The sequence below is a fragment of the Pipra filicauda genome, unplaced genomic scaffold (assembly GCF_003945595.2).
Source record: "Pipra filicauda isolate LSUMZ 115617 unplaced genomic scaffold, ASM394559v2 scaffold269_size1075953_pilon, whole genome shotgun sequence".
In the NCBI taxonomy this organism is placed as follows: Eukaryota; Metazoa; Chordata; class Aves; order Passeriformes; family Pipridae; genus Pipra; species Pipra filicauda.
Window position 1 is genome coordinate 79,875 of NW_024104386.1, and position 22,184 is coordinate 102,058.

Genomic DNA, 22,184 nt, shown 5'->3' on the forward strand with positions numbered 1-22,184 from the left:
ATATAAGACTTGCTTTAAAAAAAGTCAAACAATCATTTGTATCATTTGCAGCATATTATGAGTGCTTTACTGCCATAAAAAAATCAGACTTTATCTCTAAATAACCTGATGATCATTGAATGCAACAGCTGAAAAAAAATATGTAGCTGATTCCTTACAAGCATTTCAGTCATGATAAAATTCCATTTTATCTACTTGTGTGTTCAGTCATCCATTACCTTTCTCATGCCTTTAGTTCCCCCTCAGAGCTGCCTGCATGTGCTGATCCCATTCCAGACTGAAGGGCTCAAGAAGTGACTGGAGGAACAATATCTCCATCTTTTTTCTCACTGATGTTTTAGATAGAAACTCCTCTTTATGGCTGAAAATACTGGGAGATAGATCCATCAAAATATCTAAGCAGCTGAGGTAGGAATTCAAAATATAGAAGACACCTTTTTAATGATAATTTTATTATTTTGGGGGTTTTTTTTCCCCAAGAACTTTTCATAGGCATCGTAATCATCAGTTATGTTTTAGGGTGAGGACTGAACTACCAAAGGCATGGTTTTTTTCTTGAAACATGTCTGATTTCAATTAATCTCGTGTCAGTCCTGCCAAATTAAGCATCCAACCAAAGCAAGATCAATAATGCAAATGCAATAGATTTTTGTCTGAGTTGGAAGTTCTGAGACCCTCGGGTGCTGGGGAAGCACAAAGTGACATTGATTGTATCCCCAGAATAATTAGGAGAATGATTAAAATAGTTCAGACAGGTTCCTTGCTCCACCTGGTGAATGAATATCATAAACAGGAGAAATGTGGCATGATTATGGACAGACAATCATGGAATCATAGAATGGTTTCGGTTGGAAAGGATGTTAAAGGTCATCTCATTCCACCCTCTGTGATGGGCAGGGACACCTTCCACTACCCCAGGTTGATCCAAGTCCCATCCAACCTGGCCTGGGACACTTCCAGGGATAGGGCAGCCACAGCTTCTCTGGGCAACCTGTGTCAGGGCCTCAACACCCTCACAGAGAACAATTTCTTCCTAATTTCCAATCTAAACCTACTCCCTTTCTGTTTAAAGCCGTTCCCCCTTGTGACTCCTCATTCTCCTTATAGAATGAATGTCCATGTCCTGAACTGGTACCTGTGTTCCCCACCCAGTTAGATTTTGCCTAACATGCTTCCCAGCAGAGAGAACCACCTGATTCTCAGCCATCTCCAGTTGCAGTTTGTAGATATTTTGAAGAAGCAGCGGATTATTTGGGGACAGTTACACCACCTGCTGAAAGCCAAGGGGCACTGCATGAATCCGGTTTGATGTCACAGTTCTGGGGACTGCAAGCACACATTCACAACCCTACAGCAGCTGGCTCAGCGCACAGTGCTCCACATCATTTGCATGGATTAACCACATATCAGTTCCTTCTCTGGAACTTTATGATAAATTGATCTGACAAGGCTTCACTCTGTTCACCATGAAAAATCCAGCCAATAGTGTATAACCTGCTATGTCACAATCTGCTTTCAGGCATCCTGGTTTTGGTCAAGTTGTTGCAGGGAGAGCACGTTCACCCCCCCACAGAAAAGCCATATTTCTATAGAAATGCCCACAAAAAGCTTAAATCCACGCTGTTATTTTCACCAGCGTTGTTGCATTGCTGAAATATTCACTATAGAGAGAAAATCATCCAACAGCACCACTACCATAATGCACCACAGTACCTTGTAGGTGTGCATGAAGTAGATGCATGCTGGAATAACCCTTAAGATTAAAAGACCCACACATTCCCATCAAGTCTTTGCTTATTCATTCATTTTCAAGGATCAAGCACATGTAACTGAAAAATCCTCTTTTTTATTTTATTATTATTATTATTATTATTATAATTTCCAGCTTATCATGAATAGTATAATTTGGGAGGGGGAAGCTTGTTTCTGCTTTTGCTTCAACAGATTCTTCATAAATTTTGTATCACATGTTGAAAGCTCAATGAAAAGAAAATAAAGCCCACAAATATGTAGCTAATTCAGGTCTACGTCATTTCTCCACTCAGCATCTTGCTGGAAAGAAAGGAGAATCATGGCATATATCATAGGTAGGTATGATTTTACCTCTGGTGCAACCTAAAGGGTCAGGGCAGTGCGAGCAATGTCGTGACACAGATGTTTTGGTAAACAACACTCCTCTGCACTTCACCTCCAAAGCCACTGGACGCTCGGTGGTTCATTCTGCTACTGCTTTTGTCTTGCTGCAAGTGCTCAGACTGCCAGAGTTAATGTTTATCCACGGGGTCTTCCTGCCAAAAGGCTCGTTTTTGGCGAGGAAATGGCAGATGTTGGATGAACAGTGTATTCCTTAGCACGGCACTTCCATCTCCGAACCCCGGGCGCTGCCGGTTGGGTGCTGGAGTGCCCAACAAACCAGCAGCAAAAGGAAATGGTGTCCCGGGGTTAATCCCTTCCTCCTGCATGGAAATACAATGGAAAACGTAGATGATGGTCATTTGCTATCAGTGCATGATAATCAAGGAGTTCTCATTTCTAAGAAATGCCAGGAGAGTAGATATTTGCTGCCTTGACCGACACTAATTCTTGATGGATTTATTTAAAGCTCATTCACAGCTGCTATACTTTTCCTGTACATTGCCCAAGGCAAATTATTATTTGGGGTGTTGGTTTGATGGGGGTTTTTTTTGGTTTTTGTTTTGCAATTTTTTTTGGAGGGGAAGGAGGTGTTAATTTGTGCCGAATCTTTTCAGGTAGGGCTTGGAAAAAAAATCAAGTGTACTCATTAGGAATGTAAGATCATGTGGGTTATGTACCATAATTAGGAAGAACATAATTACACAGGGATTTATTTATTTTCAGATAAAGTAATCAAAAGCTCTGTTCTGCTTTGATTATCTATCTATAGGTTTGCTGTGGTGTCAACTGCTGTAACAGCAAACAGCACAGAATATTTAGTGTGTTTACAATGTTCCTGGGAGCTGTTATTGCCCTTGAACAACTGAGGGTATGATGCTCAAAGAGGGGATACTCAAAATCCCCCAGGTGCCTGTGGCAGGTAGAGGACAATGAATCTTTGATTGTCAAATCTAACTTCCTAACCTAAGCACTGTTCTTTCATCCAGAATGCATCCCTTGCATTCCTACACTGATGATGAGATTAGACCCAAAACTATGTCCACCTTGAAAGTGGTTTTGTTATTCCATGGGCCAGAGGAATATTCCAGAAGAGCAAATCAGTATTTATAGAAGAAATTCCACCCATGTCCAACGATACACAAGCACTTGACAGGATCTGATTTTGAAATCATGGATCACAAAAGTTATCTCTCCTGGTTACAAGATCATCCGTGGTGAATGCAATGTTGAAAAGTGTTCTGCTTCTGTTATTTGGAAATCCTTAGAAAGTGGATTTTAGAGTGCAAGGCCACGTGCCTTGGCCTGCACAGGTGATGTCTGTGTGGTGCAGGCTGACTCCTCTTGTCTTCTGTTTTGCAGTAATACTGAAAAATAGGATGGCTTTGTCTTTAAACACTTTTGGAAGTGGCTGTAGGGTATTTTTATGAGCAGTTTTATGGTTTGAATGGATAAACAGACAGAGGAAAGGGTACAAGGCTGATTTTTGTGGTTGATTGAACAGCTGATATTTTGATCTTTGCCTAAATTTCACGCTTAAGAATTCTCTAATGGTGACTTGAAATTTCTGCTTGGCTCCACGATCTGTGGCAGCCTTAGAGAGCAAAGTTCCTTGTCCATGGGTTGTGTACTAAAAAAGCAAAGCACAGACTTTTTCCCCCCATCTGTTACAAGAGCAAGCCATGAACTGGAAAAGAGCATTTTTGCATTAAAAGAGAAGCCACTAAAAGATGGTCCTTCTCTGGAAAGATCAAGGAGTTGTGCAGGTTAGTGAGGGAGAGAACAAAGCCAGGTTTTATCCAACAGTGCAATTCTCTTTATAAAAATAGGGGTTTTTCCATTTTTTTTAGAAGGCACAGTAAAGCTTGATGGGCTCTCACTTCTATCCAGGGTTGGATTGGCCCTAACAACCTGTTTCCAAAGAGTTTTAGGCACCAAAAAAAAGAGCTAAACAGTGTCTTTAGGCTTCCCATTGAAATGTTAGTGTCTTATCTCTGGAAATTTCAGATCCAAACATCTTTCAAAGACACTACTAAACCATCATGGCTTGATTGCCATAACTGGTGTGGAACAGAACTCCCAACATCCGGAGGCTGAAGCGAGATTTCTATGGAAGTGCTTACGTCTGTTGGGTGCCTGTGTAAATATAGGTCTTTGCCTACGCATGTACTGTCTGAAATTCTATATATATGTATCTCAAATGGTTCCAGCATTGCTTTTTAAAAGACCACAAATACTTGAGCAACGTGCACAATATAAAGCCTCTTTTACTGTACCGGGAAAGTCGCTGCACTCAACTAAATTTGCTGTAACATTATAAATTTTTCCATGCACTTGAGCTCTCTGATTAGCAAAAATAAGGCAGCTTTTGTAAGGAAAATGTGATACAGACCTCAAATACGTTTCTGAAGTCACTGTACTTCGTCAAAGTGTATAACCTAATTTTGATCTGTATTGATAAGCTTCAGTTGTCATGGAGATCAGCAGGATAGGGAACATCCAGTGCCTGAGGCCATGCATCTTTACCAATTACCCATGGATGTGGGTGCAGCATCTTTTAGCAGAGCAGCTCACTTGCTTACTGGGAAAGATAATGGCTTTGGGAGTTGAGAAAAATTTTCCAAAGATTCAAATTGAAAATTAACTTTGGAATATCCAAATTAGACCACTCAGGCTGTTTGCCCTTTCCCTCCCACGTTGCTCATATTCTGCTGGTTTGAAGTCACTGTTAGACTGAAAGGGACAGATCTGAAAATTTGTTTTTTCCCTCAATCAGTTTGCACCTCTGAGTCTTTGAATCAGTTGCTTAGTGTAAAGATAAAGGTGGAGTTGAAGCAACTGGTCGTGCCTCAGTTGTTGTGAGAGTGCAGGGAATGGGGAGTAATTCTGACATCTCTGATCTTGAACGTGCTTTCAATTTACACCAAAGCTTGATGCGCACCAGCACCTGTGGTCTTCCATTTAGTTTTTGCTGCCATTCACATTTTTGCCTCTATCATATGAGAAGAAAAGGAGTTTACATTCCCCTCAAGGTCTCTGCTTCTCCCTGGCATTGATCTATTGTGTCTCACTTCAGCAGTTGGCAGGTTTCACATCCAGGGGGTTTAGTTCTACATCTGAGGAGTTATTAGGATGTACTCCATGCAAGGACATAGCCTGAGGTATGGAAGGGACAAGAAAGATGGTGCTGTCCCAGTGCACATGGTCTTTTGATCTGGACAGATGACCTTCTTGTGAGGCTCTTGTAACTAACACTGTGTGTAAAAGGAAGTGTGTGGTGCAAAGTAATCAGTTAATTTTCCAGGAACAAACTTTTCCCGCCTTGGAGAGTACAAGTACACCCTCAAAGGCCACCAGTTTACAGCGGTTTAATATTGAATTAAGTCTCAGTGAAGGTGGCTTAATCAAATGTAAACCACCTCAAGACAGGACCAACTCAAAGTTGTGCCTAAGGTTCACATCACAGCCTTCGTACCTCATTTGCTGCCCACCTGTATCATTACTGAGAGATTTCCAAGCTGAAATTCCTCTTTATATTTCCAATGAAAACACTGCAGTTGTTCAGCTGATTAAATGTCTGCAAGCCCAGGCTTTTTCAACAAAGGCAGTGCTCTCTTTTTTTCATTAAAGAGGGTTGTAGAGATGGTTTATAACTTGAATCCTCGCCTGCAGCAATCTCGTGTGATATGTAAGGCAGGTGAGTCAAAACAGTGTAACTGAAGCTTCAGAGCTGCAAATTATATAAACTCAGTGTAGTTATACCAATACTGAGCTGACAGGACCAAAACCTGTCTTCAGTGCCTAAAAACCCACTTCTTGTGGCAGACTGTGACAATAAATCCTCTGTGGGTTTGGCTGGTTTGTTTTGTTTTGAGGACAACGAGCTAAATCACATCCTCAGATATTTATGTCTGTGTTTGGACGTGCACATTCTTCATTCCAAACAGTAAAGCTACATTCAAAACCACTTAAGAATCTCATTTCCCGTGGTACATTTTTCTCATTAAACATTCTATTGTCTGCTGCACCACATTTTCGTTACTGCACTTCCAGCAGGATTATTCCACGGTGCATGACACGTATCTGTGGAATGGGAATAACCCAGCTTGGTAAAACAGGACCTCCAGAGTTACTGCAGAGGAAGGATCAGGGCATGTAACCTTGAAGCTACAGTTCATTTAAAGACTGGTTTTCATGGAAATATTCTGCTCTCCGCTTCCAACTTTATTCTCTAGAGCAAATATTAAACTTTATCTCTTCATTATTTGATCTCTGGGTGTAGCAATGGCTTTTGTCATCCTTTAATGTCCACGCTGTAGAAGTTAGAAAAGCCAAGAATGAACAGTGTAGACATGATTTTTGGCTCTCTTTGACCGTTCTGTTTCATCTTCAAGCCTCAGATCTGCTCAAAGGTCAGATTTTTTTGGACAAAAACTTCTTGTCCAGGTTCATATTGGTTAAACATCCATTTTCAGCCAGAGCATTAATCTGCAAGCAGTAATTCAGCTTCAGCCTCCAAGTTTGGTGGTGGTAGCAGTGAAAAGTAGAGCTCTGGGTAACAAGGCTGAGAATTTTGGATTTCTTTTCAACTAAAGACTAGAGAAACAGTTTCCTTTTTTTTCTTTTTTTCATGAAGAGCACAACAGTGGTTGTATTTTTAGCAAGGCAGCACAGGATCCACAGGGTTTAATAAGATAATGGTGCTGGGCTCCTTCCATAGTCACTAGAGATCTTCTCAGTCCAGAGAATTAAACCCTTAGTACAACTTATTTCATTTTTAAAAAAGATGTTTAAAACAGGTCAGGTAAATCTCAATTTATGGTCTGTTTCTCACCACTTACTGCAAAGCTGGCATGGGCTAATAAGGTGAAAAGCAGCCAGTTATATTGTTAACTCCAAAAATTAGGTGAGATGGAACTAAATGACAATTTTGCTGAGAAGCTTATTCTGTGTGTGGATGAGGGGGATCGATGACTCAACCTACACATGGTGGGTCAGACCTGCAGTCACTGCAGTGGGATGGAATTGTGCAGTCTGTTTCCTGCTCACAGAACAAGTTCAGTTTTCCAAACTCTACATCTGATCTGTAAGTCCAGAGGGTTTGTGAATGTGGTTTGTGTATTGACCAGGAAAGAAGTCCATCTTCAGGAATTCCTCAGCTACCGAGTAGCAATGGGGAGTCCCCCGACCTATAGCAGTGTCAGCTGAGGGCAAAAGTAGGTACGTGGGATAAACTATAGATTATATGGGTCCAATTTTCAGTTTTCTCCTCTCTCTTCATACAATCTTTCTACTCTCCCTTTGGTTAACTTTTTACTGTATTTTCAATACTTTATTTCATTGATTTGTTTCTACATTCCTTCTCCTCCTACTACATGGTGGCCAATCCTGTTCATAGTGAGGTTACGCAGAATGACCCAAGCAGGGGTGCACAAAGATCCTTAATGAGGCACAGTTTTTATTTGCATGACTCAAATTCTACCTTTACTGTGTTTCCCAAAGGATTCCCTATCAGCATATTCAGAGACAAGCCACAAATTCTGTCATTCCCTGCGTGTCGGTAGAGACCTCACTTCAGAACCCTGACCATTTTCATCATGGATAATGCAGCGTAACTTCATTCCCCTGGGTCAGCATGTTCATTTTATTTCCCTTAAGTCCCTCTGAGAAACCCACAAAGCCTTTAGAACCGAATTGCAACTATTTTTGCCTCCAGTTTGTGCACTCTCTCATTTGCATTAACGTGCCGGGCCGTCAAGGTGTTCAAGTCTGATAAGGTGGCCTTCAGCCACATCGTACATCACTCATTGAATCCTGGGAATGTTTAACTTTTTCTTTCCCCTTCCACCCTAGCACCCTCCCTCTTCCTCCCAGATGCAGCTGCAGTCCATGCCCAGGACACGTGCGGTGAGACTCAGCTTGTTTGCCTTTAGCTGTCTCAAGTCTCGTATTTAATCTGAGCAGTCCAGTCGTCGTCTTATGGTCAAAGTGGGAGCCCCAGGGCACCCCTGTCAGACACTGCGCCCCGTGTGTCTCAAAGGCCTCTGTCACACGGGTCAGCTCAGCCTGGAAGTCCCTGTTCTTTCCATGACTGAGTGACTCCAAGGTGATAGCTCAGTTTAAGTTTGTCTCCGAACACGTAGAGTTAGACGTGACCAAATCCGTTCTGTGTGTGCCCACAGAGGTCTGAGGATCCTACCCTGATTCATGTAGTGTTTTGGTATCCATTATCTCATTTTCTATTAATTTTCTCTTATTTGTCTGATTTTTCCTCCTTCACATTCCTTTCTGGTTCCTGCCTCCTCTGTCTCTTCTCTCTTTCTCCCTTTCCTTCCACCAATGTCTCTATTTTGATAATAAATAAATAAAGTTTATTTATAAAGGAAGGAAACAAAACTTCTACAAAATCTGTACTCTAAGGATTTTGGGACACTTTACAATATTTAACATCAGAGAGATGATTATACCTCAATTAGAAAGGATGGAAATAAAAAAAACATTTACTCTCCTAAGAAGTGCTCACAGTTTTTCATCACAAACCTGTGTGGAAATGCCCCCTCCTCGGGTGGGAAACAGCACTTAATTTTTAGATATTACTTTCAAAATCAAGTCTGTCTTATTTGATAATTTTAGCAAATACCAAGTCCTGTCATGTTGGTCTGTTCACTAGAAAAAATTCTTTAAAAAATCAGTCCCTGTCAAATAAAACAGGGCACAAGCAGTAAACATGGGGGGGAGGGAAATTTTTTTCCAGATTTCCATGGCAACATTAAGTATATAACTGAAGAACACAAATCCCTACAACACCCCCTGATTAAGAGTTTTAAAAGTCATGATTGATTTTTAGACGCTTCATTTTCAGGTTCTGTGCCTGGAAATGCCTTCACAAGTGCTCCTTCTCAACAAAGGCTGAGCAGCCCTCTTGTGGTAAAAATTGGTCTGAGAAAATGTGTTTCAGAACAATCAGGTGATAAAAAAAAATAAGTGAGACACTCAAAATCCATAATCACTTCAGAAATTCTCAGTCGTAGTAAAATTGAATTAACTCTAAAATTCCCTCCTTGGTTTTGATCAGTTTTAACTGACAATTAATCCCCAACTTAAGTCTGTAAAAAAACAGAGGTGGTTCAGAAATTTATCACAGAAGTGATGCTGTAAAAGGAACAGTCATTTTCATATTTACTTCCTGAGCATCATCCAAGAACTGAATTCATTTTACAAGTTGAAACATGATTACTATTCCTATTTGCTAGATGTATGCATGCCACAAATACTGTATGATTTCCAGCTTTTATACAATAATATTTAAGAGCAACACGGTTTTCAGGCTTTGATTACCTGAAAAGAAACAAAAAACCCCCCTCTAGTAACAAGGATTGACTTAAAGGAGTAAAAAAGTGGGGAGAAATTGAGTATATTTTCAACTTATTCTGTTTTACTGTTCAGCTTACAAGCTCCATCTTCCATCTGTGCTTAGATGACCACAAATCTTAGATTGTGCCTTTTAGCAGAGCAAGAGGGACAGAGTTTGGTTTGTTGGAACAAAATTAGATGTTTGCCTTGAAGGCAATTGCTTTAAAATTCATCATATTGTCCTTTATATTTACTGGAGATTAGTCAGGGTACTCAGTGGTGTTTGGAGTGCTGTTCATCCCATCCTAAAGTGGACATCTAAAATAGTTCGGATATACTGGCCAACAACTGTATTTCTCTCTCAACTACTTATTCTCTCTGATGATTCTCAAAGGACAAAGATTTCCAGTTTACTCAGATATTTACACTGTAAACATCCAATCTTCCCTGAGGTGAATCCCACCAAAACAACCATGTGTTGGAAGCAAAACCAAAAATCTCCCCTTTAGGGTCAACGAGAAACCGCTATTTTCAATTTTCGTGTTTTTCAGCCCATTGTATCAGTCATAAAATCTCTTACAAGATCCCTCCAAATGCCTTCCCGTGTTTCAGATTACCCTTGTTGGTGGCTGATTTAAATTAGCCCCTCTCTGGCTGGTTGTAAATGTGACCATCCCATTCCCCACAGCAGCTCTTTCTGGGATACGACACGTAGAGATCACGGTTCTAGTTACACAGTTTATGGACCTGCTGCTTTTGTGGCCACACTGTCTTAGTGTGTGTGACAAAAAATAGGTGGTACATCCAAATAGCTCACCAGACTTGCAGTTTCCACACTGAACTCCCTCCCCACCGTCAAGGAAGGTGGGTGAGAAATTGCTTTGGTGTCCTTACCAGTACCCTTTGCTAAAAAGAAGGGATCCACACACCCTGGGTGCTCACACACGAAAACGAGGAACATCTGATCCAACTTCATCTCAGGCTGACCACCATCCTACAAGTTTATGTTCCTACCTGACTGTTCTCCACAAGCATGCAGTCGACTTCCATCGAATATATTGTTCTGTGACCCTCTGTACAACCTCCAGGCTGCAAAAGTCATGTATATTTTGGGTGCCTAACGCTGCCTTCAGGTCGTTCAATTCTTGGCTTGTCCGTGAACCAACACATTAAATCGCCAGCAAAAGCCAGTGCATTTTTGATTTATATTTTTAATTTACATTTTTGCTTCAGTCAAGCAGCTGGTTTGTGCTGTAGCTCCGTTCTGTGGTGTCTGCTTTCCATCTTTGTGACGTGTCTCATGAAATGTGTTGTGAGTGACCTACCTTGGCCTGTTCACGAGATGCTGAAAAAAAAAAAATTGCTAATCTTGTCATATTTAGCAGCTGCGTTCAGAAATGCTACTGTAAGCCTAAGAGGGCTAACCAGCACTCTTGCAAGATGTCAGAACTATCAACCATTACCCTGTAAGTGTTCACACTCCTGTGACATTACTGTGTTTGTATGAGCATGTTGCAATTAAATGAATGGATAAGAGCAGAGGGGTAGCAAGAGGAGAGCAAGCGTTCATTGAGTTCTTGTTGCATGGAGAATTTTTTTTTGTTCTTGTTCTGTGCTTTTGCTGATGCACCACAATTGAGAATTTTAAGGTTATTGGTTTTTAATTTATTTTTTTTTTTGGTACTTATGGCTGATGCTATTTATGGTTTGGGGTTAATAAATAGCTGCTCTTTATTATACAGCAAACAGGGGAGCACCTTCACGCTGAGAGGAAATGTTTCACCTGAAAGTTTGCTAGAAAAACAAGGACAAGGCAAGATTGAGTCAATCAGACTCTCAGTGGGTATAAAACATCTTTTATACGTGGGTATAAAACTCAGTGAAGTTATGTTAGTAAACACCCGAGGTGAGGAAGGGTTAAGATTGACCCAATATCAAAATAGTTTGTGTCTAGTCAGAAATCAGAATCAGAGAATCAATAAGGTCGGAAAAGACCTCCAGTTTCTTCAGATTGAAGTCATTGTCAAACACTTGTCTCTTGAGAGTGAGGCATCCAGAAGAGTGAATTAGTGCCATTCAGCCTAGAGAGTGTGAGTTAATCACATTTCCATAGTCCACCTCACCCCTTGTTTCATACAAGAAGCCCACAGATTGTCATAGATTCATAGAATCATTAAGGTTGGAAAAGACTTCCAAGATCATCTAATTTTGTTTAGGTGAGGAATATCTTTCAGAAGTCTGTTGTACAGTATGTTTCCTGATGATCTGCCTCCTGAATTTCACAGCAGTTTTACAAGTTCAAATCAGCACTCCCAGAGATGTCCTGACACGTAGACCCAGCACTCCAGGGTTTTGCTAAAGAACCCTTAGTAATTATTTTTTACACCATTAAGGAAAAAAGGTTGTTTTGTAACTTAACTACATATTTAATTATGCCTTTTTAGCTAGAAAAAAACCCATGAAAGTGAATTTTCTTAGTGATTTTACATCTCCTCAAGATACTTAAGAAACAGATGCTCAAAACATTTGATCAAAAGGTTGGCACTGTGCAAATAACAAAGACAGAGAATAAAAGAACAATTAGCATATTTATCTTCTACACTTTGAGAAGATGAAGACTAAGAGCAGTTAGGTAAAACTGGGACCTACATTTAGGAGGAGATTTAATTCACTGCTTAACTGACACCCTGATGCAGCACAGACTTCATGCTGAGCCTTTGCAGAGAAACAAATGTCATATTAAATGCAGTGTTTTAGAAAGATGGGACAGTGACAACTATCTGAGGTGAAATCCTCTACCTGGTCAATGGCAAGGAGAGTTCAGCCTAAAAAGGAGGTATTTAAATTTTTTGACGTTAAAATATGGAAGTCTCAGTAAGCTTCCCTGTTTTTCAAGTCCTTGGTCTGAAGATGTGGTTTGTGCGTGGGAAAATTAAAAAGCTCTAATCACTTGCTGTGTTTAGGTATTATCTCAGGTATTTTGGAAGTGATCCTACAGACCTAATTTTGGAAAAGGCATGTATCTGTCAGGGAGATTTTTCAGGTTCCTGAAAGTCACATTAGCTATGTTTACGATCTTTGTGATAAAATAGATACTTCAGTTTATTAAACATGAGCTATATCAAGCATTTCATCACTAATGCCAGCATGTATCCTCATGGTTTACTCTTTATCCTTCTATCTGAAATATTGTCATGATTATTTTTTTGCACATACTCACCACTGAGATGATGGATGTGCACATTTGGCCAGAAAAATCGGATTCCTCTAATCTGAACTTCACAAGTCTACAAGGCAGCAATTTATGTGGCAAACTCAGTCCAGACTCCCTTTGTGGTCAATGGGTAGATTTAGGATGTGATAAGAACTTCCTTAGGGGCGGGTGATTTGTCCTTGTGTGTAAGTGCTTCTTACTCTTCACAGGCAATGAAGGGAATGTAAATGTGGATTTAATTTAACTGAAATTAGATGTCATCATTGCAGATGTCTCATAGCATGAAGCTGGTCAATATATACATAAATAGATGCATTCAGTACATACCCATGTGGTTTACAACAGGAGTCACCTCTTCTTAAAGTGCATTTTTCTCCACATTGAATTTAGAGACATTATTTTAATAATTTCATAATCAATACCTACATTTATGTATGTCCCAACCTTGGTGAGATGAATGTTGCTTTACATGACTACAGGCCTTGACGTCTTCATTACAAAAGTTTATATTTGAGCCAAGTATTTCACTTAAGATTCAGCTTTTAAACTAAACAGCTCCCTGGCTTTAAACAGGCAGGACTAAATAGCAAAACAACTGCATAATCTTTCTTCAAATTCTGTGTTTGGAGACCTCTTGCTTCTTTGGGCAGTCTGTGATCTTTTGCCTCAAAGAACTTGGGTGGTGAGAATTTCTGAGATCAGGGGCAGCAAACTCTTTGCCAGAGTAAAAATTACTCTTAGCTTAAGAGCACCCAGTGTCATCTCAGACCTTTTGTAGGTTACAGTGGCTTTTTTGAGCTACACAACTTTGCAGTGAGTCCAACAGAAGCAGCTGCAGACGTGGCACGAGACACATCCTCAGTGCAGTGGAGATACCTGGAACTGATGGGAGAGTAACCTCTAAACTGCCATTTTCACCTCCCTCTCAGAGACAGAAAATGCAATGATAACCCCAAATTTCCTTACTCTATTCCTCCTGGAGCTCAGGTCCCCTGAGGACACATGTTTTTGATGGTCTCCATTCATTTCAAATGGCACCATCACACATCCAGCTCAGCAGTTCTTGCATCCCTTTCACCAGAGGTGGAAGAACCTATTTAGACCATTTAGAACCCGTAGGTCCTTGTTCCCTGTTGCACAGTTGATCATAATATTGTTTTTTAATCTGATGTGCAATTATTATGTTTAATCAAGCATGAATTAGTCTTCTAGAAACCTGTTTTAAAATGTGGAATAGAAACACGCTGAAATATTCAGTAGAAATAACTGGAAATTCTACTCAGCAACGCAATGTGATCTGTATTTTAATTTCAAATTCATGTCCAGTTTTGTCTTTTGTAATATCCATAGACATATTAGTGCTTTCAATAAGTGTGGATGCACAGTGGAAAACTAAAAACATGGTTCCTTCAAATACTGGTCAAAGTTAGAAAATCTTTCTACTTTCTTTTCCTATTAGTATCAAGAGATTTTTTCATAATTCAATAGAGGAGTGAGGAAAAACAGAGGACACCAATATCTGCATGTGTTTGTATCAACACTTTATGGAAAGGGCACATTCATAGCCAAACTATAGGAGAAAACCTTGTGTTAAAACTGATTTTAAGCACAATAACAGCTGAAAAATAGAATGTCAGGCTCAGCAAGAACTGAAATGCAACTTACTTTTTTTTAAATAACTTTAAGACTTTACCTGATGGAATGTAAACAAGGCTTCCACTAGACCTTCTGGAGAACACTGTCTTCTAAACAGTTTAATCCTAACTGAGTGATTATTGTCCTCAGAACTTTCAGATCCATCCCACAAGCTTCTTGCCTCTCTGAAAATATGTGGAAAGAAGAGAGGATAAATATCTTTGGCTCTTACACTCCTGAGAATTCCACTGTCTCCTTTAACATTTTCATTCCCCATAAACTTATATGTTTCACAGAAATTACTTCATCTTTTTTCTTCCTAATCTTGAAAAAAAAGAATCAATGCATCATCATCTTTACAGTCATCACTACCTCTCAATTTTTTCCCATTGTTGAAATCTGCTTTTTCTCTTTATTCATCTTAATAATCTATAAACTCCAGAATGTGTTACTTCTTAGTTTTAATGTATTTGCTTCATGACTTTCATGACAGTACTGAAGACAGCATTTCAAATAATTTGATTATGGCATTATACTTCAAGATCCTACAAACTAATTGTATGATTAATCAGGTGTAATTAGTGCCACAAAACTGACAATAGAAAAAGACTTCCTCTGCATCTTTCCCAAAATTAATCTCCCATGAGTGCAGTGAGGTAGAACACACTAATAGACAATTCTGTTCTGACTTTTAGATCAAAACAACATTTATGCTTTTGTTATTGTTAGCATTAATTCTGAATATGAAGGATAACAGATTTTGAGAGATGATACTTCTTTGTCAAGTTTACTACCTTTAATTTGATTTTCTTTTAATTCTACGGTTAGTTTAAGGCACGTTCTTTACATCTTTTTAGGTTTATAGGGATAACATTGTTCTATATACCTCCCCTCAGTGTTTGTTTTCATTTTCATGAACCATAGTACAGGTCCATAGAGAAAAAGGACTAGAAGGGACCCCAAAAACTCTTTTAGTCCATTACACTGGCTCACTCCTGTATAGATTAACTTTTCTAGAGATCACCAAAGCTGAACACTCTGTATGATCATCAACCCATTCCAAGGCTGTTCCTCTCTTTTTTAAAAAAACTTTTGGCCAGTGTCTAACTTGATAACTCACAAGAACTGTGTTCTCTGGTTTTTGGGGCCTTTCCCCAAGCCTTGAGGTTTGGTGTCCATCAGACTCATGACTCGGGTGTGTTCAGTGCAGTCTCAAGGCAAGAGTTGGGATGTGTTTATCCCTTTAGTGCCCAAAGTCTCACTGAGAGACACCAGCAATGCACTGGATGTCCCATTTACAGGTGTTGGGGACAATATCATATGTTCAGAGTTCTTGGAGATATATTAATTAATTTTCACTTTCAGTAAGTCCAACACATCATTTTGGGTTATCTCTGAGCTGGAATTAGCAAATTCCAATGTGTCCCTACAGATAAAAGCAGAGTAAACATTTGAATTTTAAGAAGTGTGCAGCTCTTACAAAAATCTTCACAGCTTTTTGCCTTCCTTTGTCCTCCATCTGCCTTCTTAACTTACTTGAGAGTAATCAATGATATTCTTCCCCTCTGAAAATGCCCTGGAGGTTACTTTAGGTCACTTTGTTTAAAAAAAAATAAATTTCCTTATTTTTAAAACAACATTTACTTTCTCTTTGATCTTTTTTTTTGCTGCTCAGTCAGCAAATGGCACTGACCAAAACATGCACAAGTCTTGGCTGACCCTTATTTTTGGGGAATTTCACCAGTTAAATGCTTACATACATTTATTTCTAGCCCTTTTATTTTTTATGTACTGAACCTGATTTCCCTCTGAAACCTCTTTATCCTGAAGCAGTAGAAATTAGTTAAACAGTGGAACTGCACTTAGCTTTCCAACAGTATAAATGAGACCAAAATCAAGACCTTGAGGAATAATCATGAGTATAAGAACAAGAACATACAGGATTTTGAGCTTTATTTGTGTGGCTGTTGGTTTTTTGGCTTTATTTGTATGGTTGTTTTGGAATTCTTTTGCTATGCAGAAAAAAATTCACACACACACACACACAAAATATAAAAAAAAAAAAAAAAAAGTGGTTTCAAACACTCCATTGGGATTAAGGTTTATAATTTTGCTACGGTAGCAGTCTGAATCTTTTAGCAAGATTCCCCTCTTCATTTTTGGGCACAATAGGAAGAAATTCCTGCTTATAACAATGAAAATTAAAATAAGAGAACAGAGCATTAATCACTATTAATGTGCTGTTATTCTAGCAGCGTGAAAGAAGTGGGAGCAAACTCCAGTGTGTGTGAAATCACTCTTTGGGAACAAACAGGAATGTTCTGTATTTGTTTGCATATTTATGCAGTGTATGTATTTTCCCAGAAGTCAGTCAGTAAAACGTTTTATGCTTTCTTCTTTAATTAAAGCAGAAGGTGATTATTGCAAGGCTGCATTAAAGTTCTCTCCCTCTGTTGTCACAGGAGGCTGGCTCGCTCCACGCTGCTGCTCATCCCCCTGTTTGGAATTCACTACACAGTGTTTGCTTTTTCGCCTGAAAATGTCAGTAAGAGGGAGAGACTGGTGTTTGAATTGGGACTGGGATCCTTCCAGGTGATTACCCAGCGAATTCTGGTTTTGTTAGAATGAAATCTCTATTTTATTTTGGTTTTTTAGATACTTTGCATGCACAGTTCTCAGAGTGTGTCCTTGTTCACTCATGTGGATGGTTTGTGTACTAGGATTTTGGGTTAGATTGGTTGATTGCCTGTTTTAACTCCTGCTATTTTGTGTTATTCCTTCAGGATTTAAATTACATTACATTAACTTTTTGCATACATTACATTACTTTTTGCATAAATTGCACTATTTTTTTCTCTCCCACTCTTCCAGGGTTTTGTTGTTGCTGTTCTATACTGTTTCTTGAATGGGGAGGTAAGTCTTTCAATATTTAAATTCCTCACCCATCTTCCTCATTTCATTTCCTTGTGGGAGTAACTGCTGTCCTAAACCTTCCCTCTAACTCATCACCTGCCATTCTCCCTGATACCTTAGGCTGAATCTCACAATTCTCAGCAAAAAAAAAAAAAAGGAAAGAATGTGTAGTGTCCTTATTAAACCAGAATGTTGGCCATGCCAGAGATGATGGCCCAGATTAACACTCCCTAACTGGGCTAGGGCTGTAGTGGTCTCCTTGGCAATGTCACCCCAGGTTCAGAATTTGGCACTGGTTTTGTGGAATTTGGCACTTGTTTCGTTAAACTTGGCGCTGTTCTTGCCAGCCCACTCTTCCAGCCTGTTCAGTTCTCTCCATAAGGTGACTCTTTCTTCTGACATGTCCAGTCACCACCCGGTTTGGTGTCATCAGGCAAACTGGTGAAGGTGTTTTCAACCCCATTGTTGAGACTGTTATGAAGATATTGAAGCGCTGGCACGGGTTGCCCAGAGAAACTGTGGCTGCCCCATCCCTGGAAGTGCTCACATCCAGGTCAGATGAGCAACCTGGGCTAGTGGAAGGTGTCCCTGCCCGTGGCAGGGGGTGGAATTGGTTGATCTTTAAGGTCCCTTTCAACCCAAACCATACCATGGTTCTATGTTGAACAGTGTGGGGTCCAGTATCAATCCCTGGAGGACCCCACTAGTGATAGGGTGCCAGACTGAGTGAAAAACCTTGTCCAACACCCTCTGAGTGTGGCCTCCTTCCCATCTTGCAGGACACCCACCCACTCCACATCTTGCCAGCTTGCCCAGGAGAAGGCTGGGGGAAACAGCATCAAACCCTTTGCTGAATTCCAAGTTTTCACAAGTCCTTGGCCTCTCTTGCTGGCACCACCCAAGTGTTGTCAGCTTCTTTTCTGAGACCTGCCACCTTCCAGCTGGTCCCTACACACACAGAGCCCAAGCTGTGCCAGAAGCCCCCTCAGACCCTCCCCAGATATCTTGCAAGCCTCACACTCCTCTCAGCACATGGCAACTGCTGCTGCTGCTGTCAGCTTCCCACACTAGTTATTTTTTTTTCTGATTCATCTGTTCTGATCTGCAGATTGAGATTCCTCTGCCTTTGTTTATCCAACTGAATACCCGAGGTTATTATTTTCTCAATTAACAAAAAAAGGTTCCCTCCTCAAAGCCACCTTAAGAGGGATATCTGGAGTTCATCCATTTTCTCCACCACTGATACACAACTCTTGTGCAGTCCAACAGGAGCCTTTCTCTAAAATCCCTAGAATCACCTTCTTTTCTTCTTGCCAAGGAGTCTGAGTGCAGTAGGTGTTCTGTGCTTGCTCATCTCTGGCCTGCAACAGCTCATTTCTAGTACAAAAGGTCTCAAACTCCTTGATCCAAGTGATTCCTTCTCAGATAACAACCTCCAAGCTCATCAAACAAACTCATAGGTCACTTTTACTTAGTCAGGGTGACTTTGAAAGGCCCCACAGGGCTGTGAAAGCATTATTCATAGCTCAGTCAGTCCCAAGTAGCTCTGGAGGGTGAGATCTGGATCAAGCCTTGTCGGAATTAATGGTCGTACTCAGACTTCACCACCTGGTGTTGTTGGATATCTAAATCTCCCACCTACAAGTGTTGTTGCATCCATTACCTTCCCTGAGTGCTAAAAGAACAGCCAAAAGGTCTTTTCTAAAACCAGCCTGGAGATAAACACCTTCCAAGATAACAAGCACAGTCTGTCAGATTTCTTGGAACCCCTCGGAAGGAGTAGGAGGGTTGTTGTTGGCCAAACCAACACAATTGGATTGATTAAAACCATTTTACCTCTCAAGACAGTAGAGAATGGTAATTAAAAAGTGTCTTGTGCCTCATTAAATTTCTTAGGGCAAGAAAGGATTCACCTTTGGTATAATAATTACACTGTTCAAGGTGCAAACACTATTTTCTATTTTATAGGGGTAATATAACTCCATACTCCATCTAATCTATAATTTATACATTAACCAAAATAGGAATTTAGAGTTACTAGAAGGAGAATGCAAGTTTTCCCGTTGGATTTTTCCTCCCTGTAGTTTTTGCCCATACAGTTAAAGCACTCATTTAGTATTTTGGCTTATGATGATCCATTTTGACACTTCTTTTAGTCCAGGAAAATCTAGTAATGACTGTTAGAACCAAGGAGAACATCTTTGTCACAGCAGCTCATTGAAGACAAGAAAAATATATTGGGAAAATCTCTCTACATATTTCCTTGTTCTTGCATTATTTCATTCAGAAATGTGCTACAGGCTCCTACCAGGAGTGAGCAACAGACCAAGTAAATGTTGGTCAAAGCTCTTATGATCTTTATTATGTTAAATCTTTCCTGTATATACTCACATGCTCACCCAGCAGGATTGCCAGGAAGTTGGTGATGAATGAAAAGTACAAAAGCTGTGGAATTATTTGCTTCTTCCCTAAGTGAACTTCTAACCACGGATAGTTTTACTCCTGGTGATTTACTGTGGGTGCCCATAAAATACTCTCAAGAAAAGGAGAGTGTCACAGATGTCTGTTAATCCCAGAGCTGGTGTGTGCTTTGAGGGGATCTGAAAGCAGGAGGCAAAGTTTTCCATGGACATCCATCCATGAATGGCAGGCACAAGACAGGCTGCCCACATGGACAGGCTGTTTCCCTACTGTCCAGTACCTTTTGTTTGCTGGTTTCTTTGGCTCCTTTTTATGTCTTTGATGAAAACAGGGTATTTTTTTCCTTCATGTTGGAGTTAGTGTTGAACAGGTCTTTGTTCTCAGCAGCTCTGGGCTGATCCTAAATTATCTGAAGCCAGAGACACAGAACCTGGGCTGTAATTCCCACTACATGGCTGGACCTCTTTCAGCTGTGGAGAAACCACTTCAGATTTTGCTGAAGCGAGGAGTTTAACAACAGCCTTAAAAATAGTTCTGTGGAATTGTGGGCTTTTTGCTAATCTTGATAATTTATCAGCATGTCCTCGAGCGGCGAAGTACATAAAAAATGACCTTTTGAAGTTTCTCCCTAAAGGTGCAATCAGAAATAAAGAGAAAATGGAGGAGCTGGAAAGTCAACCGGTATTTTGCTGTGGATTTCAAACACCGCCATCCTTCTCTAGCGAGCAGCGGAGTGAACGGGGGGACACAACTGTCCATTCTGAGCAAGAGCAGCTCTCAGATTCGGATGTCCAGCATAAATGCGGAGAACCTGGCCACATGAGCAGCTGAGGGAGCAAATCCATCGGGAGCAAACCAAAAACCACCCCTCGAAACAGAAAAAAAAAATGAAACAATAGTTTTGGTTGTGGTGGTGTAGGTCTCTCCTCCTTCTCCTTCTTTCTCCTTCTTTCTCCTTCTTTCTCCTTCTCCTTCTTTCTCCTTCTCTTTCTCCTTCTCCTTCTCCTTCTCCTTCTCCTTCTCCTTCTCCTTCTCCTTCTCCTTCTCCTTCTCCTTCTCCTTCTCCTTCTCCTTTCCTTTCCTTTCCTTTCCTTTCCTTTCCTTTCCTTTCCTTTCCTTTCCTTTCCTTTCCTTTCCTTTCCTTTCCTTTCCTTTCCTTTCCTTTCCTTTTCCTTTCCTTTCCTTTCCTTTCCTTTCCTTTCCTTTCCTTTCCTTTCCTTTCCTTTCCTTTCCTTTCCTTTCCTTTCCTTTCCTTTCCTTTCCTTTCCTTTCCTTTCCTTTCCTTTCCTTTCCTTTCCTTTCCTTTCCTTTCTTTTTTTCATTCTCCTCTCCTCTCCTCTCCTCTGGAGGTGGCAAAGCAAAGGAAATGTGTGTATATATCTTTTTAACAGTCACTGTAAATACCCAACTGTACTCAAGGCCATTAATGGGGAATGTTTAACAGACAAACAAGAGGCCAAACCCACCCACTCACCTGTTCCCATTTCAGAGCATCTGCAAGTGATCCGTGTCCGTCCAAAGTAACAAGTGGTTGCTGTGCAGTTGTGATCCTTGGTTGCCAAACTGATCCCAGTCTGTGAATGGACATGACCTTTGTCATTTTGCCACTTGGTTTTCTTTTTGGGTTGGATTTGCCTATTTTTTTTCCCCCCAGTCAAACATGCCCGAGCCTGTCCCTGTCTTTTGGCACGTGAATTTTTGCAGTGTTTCTCTTTTGAGTCTTAGGATGGAGCTGTTGTGCTTGGGTTAATCAAACCATTCAGGAGGATCTCCAGGAAATTAAGCTGGATTTAGTCAGACATTCCCAGTGGACTTAAAGGAACAGCTGTGCCAATGTGAAACTGCCTCTCACTGCAGGAACTTGAGGCAAGAGCAATGGGATCCTCTGTGTTTTTCTGTACCCAGGGACACTTCTGAGATTGTTTGTGTTCTAGCTAAGCTGTGAATTTTCTAAAAGGGCCCTGCAGTCGAGACATACCTATATTTTTTTGGCATTGAGTGACAGATCGATCATTTGGATTCTTTGAATTACAAAAATAACTGTCCCTTCCCTCCCACCTTAAGAGCAAAAGTCGGTTCCAGGGTGGTCTTTCCCTGCAGATGACCTTGGACCCTCTGCATCTGGGGCCAAACGTGACGTTGGTGTTTTGGGGTCATGCTGTTACACAGCCCGTGGTGCCTCTGCAACCTCTTGGACTTCTGTGTGTCGACTCTCCCCTACCAGAGGCACAAGAAGGATCTGGCACAACATCCTGGAAGGTAAAAATCATCTGCATTTGGTGATATCAATGAGCAACTCAACTGAACAATGGGATGGCGTGGAAGGAAAATGTAAGGACTTTGGAGGACTTCCCACACCTGGCAGTTTTGTCTCTTTCTGGACATTCTGTTTAAGCACCAATGGTCTTACTGCTTTTTTGGGGGAGGAACTAGAATGTTCTTTCAACCTTTGCCTTGTAGTTGAAGCCACGACTGGTACTTACCTACTTCAATCCAGTGTCAACGATGTCAATTC

General features: G+C 40.5%; 1 protein-coding gene across 1 annotated transcript in view; it reads left to right on the forward strand.

Annotated features, from left to right (window-relative positions):
- LOC113996140 (pituitary adenylate cyclase-activating polypeptide type I receptor-like) overlaps positions 1–20,650 on the forward strand; it is a 72,571-nt gene extending 51,921 nt beyond the window's left edge. Inside the window, exons 13-17 of the mRNA XM_039382409.1 lie at positions 7,987–8,040; positions 10,869–10,952; positions 16,798–16,927; positions 17,207–17,248; positions 20,304–20,650. Of these exons, the coding sequence (XP_039238343.1) occupies positions 7,987–8,040; positions 10,869–10,952; positions 16,798–16,927; positions 17,207–17,248; positions 20,304–20,492 (499 nt within the window). The 3' untranslated portion in view covers positions 20,493–20,650. The remainder of the gene's footprint in view (positions 1–7,986; positions 8,041–10,868; positions 10,953–16,797; positions 16,928–17,206; positions 17,249–20,303) is intronic.
- Positions 20,651–22,184: the final 1,534 nt, after the last annotated feature.